Source organism: Triticum aestivum, chromosome 2A (assembly GCF_018294505.1).
Source record: "Triticum aestivum cultivar Chinese Spring chromosome 2A, IWGSC CS RefSeq v2.1, whole genome shotgun sequence".
In the NCBI taxonomy this organism is placed as follows: Eukaryota; Viridiplantae; Streptophyta; class Magnoliopsida; order Poales; family Poaceae; genus Triticum; species Triticum aestivum.
Window position 1 is genome coordinate 70,818,466 of NC_057797.1, and position 9,128 is coordinate 70,827,593.

At 57.7% G+C, this 9,128-nt stretch overlaps 1 protein-coding gene across 1 annotated transcript; it reads right to left on the minus strand.

Moving 5' to 3' along the window:
- Positions 1-506: 506 nt before the first annotated feature.
- Positions 507-4,021, minus strand: LOC123187559 (probable aspartic protease At2g35615). The gene has a single exon (XM_044599459.1). The coding sequence runs from the start codon at positions 2,066-2,068 to the stop codon at positions 740-742; it is 1,329 nt and encodes a 442-aa protein (XP_044455394.1). The 5' UTR covers positions 2,069-4,021; the 3' UTR covers positions 507-739.
- Between the last annotated feature and the right edge of the window lie 5,107 nt (positions 4,022-9,128).

Consider the following 9,128-nt stretch of genomic DNA (forward strand, 5'->3'; position numbering starts at 1 on the left):
AAGCCGAATGGCTCACTATAAGCGGCCTGAGAACGCATCTGATCATAAATCACCAGATAAAGCTCAGTTTCTCAACAAAAATTGCACCACTGCTTCTTTTAATACCAAATAATTACTAAATGTGCAACAGCGCAAACAACAACTATTGCCTGACACTGGATAGCCTACAATTGAAAATCATCGGCTAGCACTCATACCAAGTTCAGGGGTGTTTTGACATTTAGCGAGAAATTTATTACTAAACCAGTCTACGAGCAAGCAAGTAGTCGGTCCGTGATTCATATACACAGAAACTGATCTAGCGCACAGTAATGTTTATTACTTGATGCCGCAGAAACTTGAGGCATATTGCACAAAAACTATGTACAGCAGCAGTAGAAATCAAACAGTCTCCCCAACTTGCTAGTATTATATCTCCAGGAGGGTAATAATAATCTAAATTCACATTTTGGCATACATAGCTTTCCTCCAGATAATTTGCATCGGAGGGAGTCTACAAAGTAAACCATAGTAAATAGTGAATACTAAAAGGAAAGAAAAAACAGCGAATCTTTCATACTTAAACATCCTGCAAAATGCTTCCAAAGAGGGTAGGGTAAGAATGCACCAATCATCATCATTAAATTCAGCATTATAATTAGGAATGTAACCCATTATTCTTAAATTGTTCCCACATCGGTTTATGCACCAACTAATGATGAATGCATTTGGCGCAGATACATATAGTACTCTCTAGGATCTAGACAGTTGGGCGAGTGTCAGCACTACAATGCTCCTGGGCAAAGTAGAGACGATTCCCCGGGAGGTCAAATGTGAACCGCGTGTCCACCTGCTGCGCCGCGCCGAGCACCGTCATCTCCTCGTCCGGCACGACGGCGAAGCACAGGTGCTCATGGTTCACCCTCATGAATAACAGTTCCGGCTTGATAAAAAGCCTGGTCGCGTCTTCGTACAGGGTCACGGTCAAGCTCGGGAGGTGCGCGTGGCCCCACGAGCCAAAGCAGAGGCGGTACCCCTGCACCGGCACCGTCGAGCGGCGCGCCCCCTGCTTGTGCATGTTTGCCGCGACCTCGGCCTCCACGACGTCATACGCCGCGCGAGCCAGCCTGGTCAGGGGAGTCCCGGGGTCGACGACGAACCCCCCGCGACGGGTTTGTGGATCCCGCCTAAACATCGCCGTCTTTACCCCGTTAAGCCTTTTCCCGTTCAAGCTGATGCTGAAGACGTGGATGTAGTACATGCTACTTTGGCCGTAGCCCGATCCAGTGAACAGCAGCGGCGTGCTGTGCGCGTGGTCGTGCCTCGGGATGTCGCGGCCGAAGCGGAGGAACCCGTGCCTGGCGTTGGGGTGGCTCTGTCCGGGGAAGAGACAATATGAGAACCGTGAGTCGGCCAGCCCGCGTGCGGTGAGCTGGCTCATGAACGACGTCGGGTGCCTGCTCAAGCTCAGGACCCCGGCGAGAATGTTGTGGTCCAGGTGCTCGAACCCGTTCGTCGTGTGTGCGCAACCCAAGATGAGGTTGTCAACGTCCCTGTTGTGTCCTCCTGCGCCGGGGCTGCCGGCGAAGGCAAACGTGTCGCTGCCGAGGTAGCCGTGCGCGGCGACGTTCCAGGAGGTGGTGTAGAAGCTGCACCGGTTCTGGCCGGAGGGGGTGTAGGGGGGCGTACACTTGGGGTCTGCGGGCTTCATGTGCTTGTAGCGAGGGGACTCAGCAGAGTTGAAGACGGCGCCCTCCTGCCGAACCTCGGGCACGCAGGGCTTGCACTGCATCCACGTCAGATTGCCGACGAGGTCCAGCCCGAGCTTGTAAAAGTGCCGGGTTTGGCCAGAGCCAACGCCGACGAGGACGCCGTACAAGGGCCACCCCACGGGTGCTATGTGCGGACCTATGCTCGTGAGGTTCGCGTCAAACTGCCCGAGCCCGCCGGCTGTGTTGTGGTTGGACACGATAGGCAGACTGAATCCGGCGCTCAGTGTCGGTGGTGCCACATTGCCGGCGACGGCGTGGCTGGCCGAATTCAGCAGAGCAAGGAGGAAGCAGAGCTTACAAGCATATAAAACAGACATGGTTGATGCCTCCGATCTCTATCCTAGGGCTATGATCAATCAAGCCAGAAAGACGGTTGAGAGTGTGTCCTTCATTTAGAGGTCGTGTCTTAAATAGACTCAGATGAATCCATCTCTGGAGTATCTATCTCTAGATGGATATGCATGCATTGGTGACTCTGATTACTTAGTGCAGCGAGATACAGGGCGGCTAATTAATCAATCCACTCTGAAGTATCTCTAGATGGATATGCATGCATTGGTGAGGAGAGAACTCAATATGTCGATGGTTGAAATGATATGTTCCCTAAACTGATTCCTCCAACAACCTTGTTAGGGCATTTCTAACCGATCCCCTAAAAATAGTGGAGTATCCGGTTGAGCGTGCGTCCTTCATTTGGAGGTCGTGTCTTGAATAGACTCAGATGAATCCATCTCTGGAGTATCTATATCTCTAGATGGATATGCATGCATTGGTGACTCTGATTACTTAGTGCAGCGAAGATACAGGGCGGCTAATCAATCAATCCATCTCTGGAGTATCTCTAGATGGATATGCATGCATTGGTGACTCCGATTACTTAGTGCAGCGAAGTGGGCGGCTAATTAATCAATCCATCTCTGGAGTATCTCTAGATGGATAGGCACTTCAGGCGCCAAAAGGTCGCTATGGCGCTCACAGCCCACAAGCTATGGGCGAATTTTTTAAAAAAATGCTCACGAATTCAAAAATATATTCATGTATTTAAGATATGTTCATGAATTTGAAAAAAGTTCATGGATTTGGAAGAAGCTTATGAATTATAAAAATGTTCGCCCATTTGAAAAAAGTCTACGAATTTGAAAATTTTCAAGGATTTGAGAAGGCTCGCAAATTTTAAAAAATTCATAAGGTAAGAGGACACCGCCGATGCCGCGCTGTGTTCGTTGGGGATGGGGCATGCCTGTCCCTCTCCACCGAGAGGTTCCCCTCTGCGGCCGTGAACGTGGTGTACTTTTGCCCCGGTTTCATGGGACACGGCTCCTCTGCCGTGCGCTAGGTGACGTTGGGCCGCTGACATGTGGGCCAGGTTTCCCACAGGCCCACATGTCAGTGGTAGAACGGCAGGCTGCCGAACGGTAGAGGATCCTCTTCCGGTGTCATGAGCATGAAAAAGTATCAATCCTCCATTGGAGTTTATCCAGAGGTTGTGACGGTGAAGCGTCTGAACAACTTCGAAGCTTGTGCCCTTTGCCCGCCCCTGTACCTCCAAAAGTATCTCATCTGACGCACAGGCATCTTTGAGTGGCATCAAGGACTAATTCGTCTTGAAATTTGTCGTTGTTATGAGCCAGAGTGAGTAGTTAATTTATATGTGTTCTACTCCCTCAGTTTCTGAATACGAGTCTTTTTAGAGATTTGAATATGGACTACATAGGCGTATTTTAGAGTGTAGATTCCCTCATTTTGCTTCAGATGTAATCCATATTAGAATCTCTAAAAAGACTTATATTTAGGAATGGAGGGAGTATTTGATGTATTTTGTTGCTTTTCTTCCAAGAAGCCAAATTCGTGCAAACAAACAAGTATAGTGCTGATAGGAGCTAGGGTTCTCCCCGGTCTTGGGTGTAGGTTGTAGGGGAACGAGGGAGGAGGGCGAGGGCTGGAGCGCGGCGGCCGGCGGCGTGGCGCCGTCCTTGCGCTAGGTGCGGCTGCGGCGAAGGCAGGAGGCGGCTAGGGTTTAGGGTTTCCGGCTCCTCTGGGAGCCGGGCAATAGAATAGTCTTATTGCTTAAATCTGAAAATAGTTTTGTAACTTGTTTATATAACCATGACGTGAAATAAAACTAAGATAACTTGTGGGCTAAGCTTGCCCGGTGGGCCTCCTACGGCCATAGGTCCGGCCGGTCATAACATCTCTCCCCGCCTGCGCAAACAGCTCGTCCTCGAGCTGAAAGTCTGGGTAGTGTTGGCGGAACTCCTCCCGCTGCTCCCAAGTAGCGTCCTCCTCTGAAAGTCCAGCCCACTAAATCAACACGTACCAGGAGCCGCGACGCAGATGAGCCCTCAACGCCTTTTCCGGTTCAGGAAGAAGACGCCCGTCGGTGATCGGCGGCAGCGCAGGAGGAACCACGGGTGGCTCTCCACGGAAAGGCTTGAGCAGCCCCACATGAAAGACATAGTGGATGCGCGCACCCGCCGGAAGCTGAAGGCGGTAAGCCACCTTCCCAATGCGCTCCAGGACAGCAAAGGGACCGGCATAGCGAGGACCCAGCTTCCGCTTCGCCCGTGGGTCCAGTGACTGCGTAAAGCGATGAAGAAGACGCAGCCACACCCAATCACCCACCGCGAACTCCGCCCCGCGATGGTTGCCGTCGTAGTAGTGTTTGGCCAACTGCTGGGCCTGAAGGAGGCGTTGCCGGACTTCTGCCAGCATCTCGTCATGGTTCCGCAGAAGAGCACCGGCCGCCTCGGTCCTTGCCAGGGCCGGATCAACAGGAAGAATCGGCGGGGGCCGCCGGCCATAAGCCACCTCAAAAGGAGTGGCACGGAGGGCGGAGTGATAAGAAGTGTTGTAGCAGTACTCCGCCCACGAGAGCCAATCCACCCATGCGCGAGGGCGATCACCTGAGACACAACGTAAATACATGGCAATCACCTTGTTAACGACCTCAGATTGGCCGTCCGTCTGAGGGTGGAAGGCCGTGCTGAGGCGGAGCTTAACGCTCGCCAGCCGGAAGAGGTCGCGCCACACGTGCCCCGTGAACACGGGGTCCCGATCACTGACGATCGAAGTGGGAAACCCGTGGAGACGGACAATACCGTCGAAGAAGGCCCGAGCGACTGTCGCCGCCGTGTAGGGATGCCCGAGCACGATGAAGTGAGCATACTTGGAGAAGCGATCGACCACCGTGAGAATGACGGACTTGCCGCCCACCTTGGGAAGGCCCTCGATGAAGTCCATGGAAATGCCCGCCCAGACCTGAGACAACACCTCCAAAGGCTGGAGGAAGCCAGCCGGCCTCAGAGTCTCTGTCTTGTTGCGTTGGCACGTCACACAAGACCGCACCCAGTCACGGACCAGGGCACGATCACCTGGAATGTAGAAGTCGGCACGGAGACGATGGAGCGTCTTCTGCACACCCTCATGGCCCGCCGAGTGAGCGAGCAGCAACACCTGATGGCGGAGATCGTCGTGCGCGGGAACAAAGACCCGACGCCCATGGAGGAGCAATCCGTCGGCGAGGCGCCACGGCTCATCCAGCTCCCCCGCAGCCAGCTGTTGCTGAAGGAGGAGCGCGTCTGGTGCAGACGCAGTCGCCCGATGGATGTCGGTGAAGAGGGCGAAGGAGGGCCCCGAGCGGATGCAGAACGCCGCCCCCTCAGAAGCACCCTCGACGGTGTCGGCGTCACGCCAAGACAGGGCGTCGACGACGGTGCTAAGGCGGCCCGGACGATACTCGACTGTGAAGTCAAAATCGAAGAGCTTACTGATCCACTGGTGTTGCGGCACGGTCGAGAGCCTCTGATCCAGCATGAACTTGAGGTTGTAGTGGTCCGTACGGATCCGGAAAGACCGACCCCAAAGATAGGGCCGCCAGTGACGCACCGCCTGTACCAAGCCAATGAGCTCGCGCTCATAGGCAGCCAACTTAAGATGGCGTGCGGCAAAGGGCCTGCTGAAGAAGGTGAGGGGTCCATCGCCTTGATGAAGGACCGCACCAAACCCCGCACCGGAGGCGTCGCAGTCGACGGTGAACAGGTGGTCAAAATCAGGCATCTGCAGGACGGGACCCGTCGTGAGGGCCCCCTTGAGGGCCTCGAATGCTGTGGTTGCCTCCTCATCCCAAGAAAAGGCGTCGCAACGGAGCAGGCGCGTGAGCGGGGCCGCGATGAGGCCGAACTCCCGGATAAATTTCTGGTAGTACCCCGCAAGGCCCAGAAATCCGCGAAGAGCCCGCGGCGACGGCCGCCACCTTGTCGGCGTCCATGGCCACCCCCGCGGCCGAGATGACGTGATCGAGGTAAGCGACGGAAGGTGTCTCGGACGAGCACTTTGAGCGCTTAAGATGAATATGGTGCGCCCGAAGCTCGTTGAAGACGATGGCAACGTGCTGGAGGTGCTCTGCCCATGAAGCGTTGTAGATCAGAATGTCATCAAAGAAAACGAGCACAAACCGACGTAAGTAGGACCGGAGGACTTCGTTCATCAGAGCCTGGAAGGTCGCCGGGGCGTTGGAGAGGCCAAAGGGCATCACCAAGAACTCGAAGTGGCCGTGATGAGTCCGAAACGTCGTCTTGGTGATATCGTCCGGGTGCATGCGCACCTGATGGTACCCCGACCAGAGATCGAGCTTGGTGAAGAAGCGCGCCCCATGTAGTTCATCCAGGAGCTCATCGACCACCGGGATAGGAAACTTGTCCTTAAGTGTGAGAGCATTAAGGGCACGCTAGTCGATGCAAAACGCCACATGTCGTCCGACTTGCGAACGAGGAGGACCGGCGCGATGAACGGTGATGTGGAGATCCGAATGATGCCCGCGGCGAGCATGAGCGCACACTGCCGCTCCAGCTCGGCCTTCTGTAGCTGAGGATACCGATAGGGCCATACTACCACCGGTGGCGTGCCCGGCAGAAGATGAATACGGTGGTCGTAGACCCAGGCCGGTGGAAGGCCCTGTGGCTCCCCGAAGAGGTCACAGTGCTGCTGCAGGAGGTGGCCCAACAGAGGATGCTCCGCCTCGGCGGTGGCCGCGGCCAGCTGGAGCTGGGGTGGTGCCGGGGGGCTCCAATGCTTTCCCACCGGATGCGGCGGCTGAGACGCCAGAAGGTCATCGTCAGAGCGTCGAAGTCCCAGAGGATGGGACCGAGAGTCCGCAAGAAGTCGGCGCCGAGGATGAAGTCGAAGCAGCCCAAGTCGATGCCGGCGCACGTGATGGTGAAGTGCTCATCGCCGATAGTGATGGGCACGTCCCGTGCGAGCCCATGGCAGCGGAGGCGGTCGCCGTTAGCCACGGTGACCCGAAGTTGCTCCCCGCCTGTCGGCTGGAGCGCTAGGCGTCGCATGGTGGCCTCAGGCAGGAAGTTATGCGTGGAGCCTGTATCCAGGAGGGCCACCAGACGCTCGCCGTGGATCGTCACCGGTAAGAGCATCATCCGCTCGTCGCGGATGCCGGCCAGCGCATGGAGTGAGACGACGAGGGTCGTCGCCAGAGCGGGCGCGAGCGTGGGCTCCGCGGCGGCGGGGTCGCCGAGTCCGTCGGTGGGTGTGTCCTCCTCGGCAGCGTCGGCCGTCTCCAAGTAGAAGAGGCGCGGGCAGACATGGCCCGGTGCGTAGGGCGCATCACAGTTAAAGCAAAGCCCCAAGCGCCGGTGCTCGATCTGCTCCGCTTGAGAGAGACGCCGAAAAGGTCGCGTCGCAGCCGGGGTGGCAGCTGGTGCTGCGGTCGGGGCGCAGGTGCTGTCGGGGGTGGTCGTGGGGGGTGTCGGACCCCTCGAGTTGATGGCGTCGGCGGCAAAGCCTGGGCGCGACGCTCGAAGGCCCGAGCATAGTACATGGCTGTCTGGAGGTCTTGGGGCCCCTTCAGCTCGACGTCCACGCGGATGTGGTCTGGGAGGCCGCCGACAAAGAGTTCGTCCACTTTAGGGCCGTCACACCCGGCGCATGACACGCCAGGGCCTAGAAGCGGTCAGCGAAATCCTGCACCGTGGAGGTGAAGGGTAGGCGGCCCAACTCGGCCAAGCGGCTCCCGCGGATCGACGGCCCAAAATGAAGGAGGCACAGTTCATGGAAGCGCTCCCACGGAGGCATGCCGCCCTCGTCCTACTCGAGGGCGTAGTACCATGTCTGGGCCGCACCGCGGAGGTGGTAGGATGCCAGCCAAGTGCGCTCCGACGCGAGCGTGCGCTGTCCACGGAAAAACTGCTCGCACTGGTTGAGCCAGTTAAGCGGGTCCTCCGTGCCGTCATAAGTGGCGAAGTCGATCTTGGCGGCGTCTGGGTCGGCGCACCATGGCCGACCGGCTCGGCGGTGCGGAGCAGGGATGATGACGGCGCCCGGTCAACGGTGGGGAACCCGTTGTAGGCCCCCGCGAAGCCAGACGAGGCCCTACACTGCAGCGTGGGTACCGGTGGGTCCCCGGCCTCCGTGTAAACTGGCGGTGGTGACGTCCCGGTTAGCCAGGCCGGGATCGGGGACGGTGACGGAGGAAACCGGACCTGCTGGATCGGAAGGCCTCCTGGTGTGGATTGGCCCAGTCCGGAGCTGGGCGGCGGCGGTGGGAGCTGGACCGGCACGAGCGGCGCGGGTGGCGCGGCTAGGGCCGGCGCGGGCCACTGCGGCGCTGGGACGGGCGCAGGAGGTGCGGGTGGCGCCGCGAGAGCCGACGCGGGCGGCGGCTGGAGCGACGGATGGGCCCCGGTGGTCGCTGCGGGTACCGAGTACCAGGACAGGGCCGGCGGTCCGGAGGAGACGACCGGCGGCATTGGCGGCCCGTACGGACTGGCCAGGAACAGCCGGATGCCCTGGACCACGACGACCAAGTCATTGAGGACGCCGTGGTGGAGGGTGATGACGGCAGACCCGTGGAGGGGGGCGGCAACTGGCCGGTCGATGCGCCGACGGTGGAACCCATCGGCGCCGTGGAGAGGATCGGTGATGGCATGGCGAAGGTGGTGGCGAGGGGCAGCGACGGGCTTGGTGGTGGTGATGACATGGTCGAAACCAAGCTAGCTGATACCAAGGTGATAGGAGCTAGGGTTCTCCCCGGTCTTGGGCGTAGGTTGTAGGGGAACGAGGGAGGAGGGCGAGGGCTGGAGCGCGGCGGCCGGCGGCGTGGCACCGTCCTTGCGCTAGGTGCGGCGGCGGCGAAGGCAGGAGGCGGCTAGGGTTTAGGGTTTCCGGCTTCTCTGGGAGCCGGGCAATAGAATAGTCTTATTGCTTAAATCTGAAAATAGTCTTACAACTTGTTTATATAACCATGATGTGAAATAAAACTAAGATAACTTGTGGGCTAAGCTTGCCCGGTGGGCCTCCTACGACCATAGGTCCGGCCGGTCATAACAAGTGCCTACAATTTCTAGGTAAGATTTTGCTCTGAGC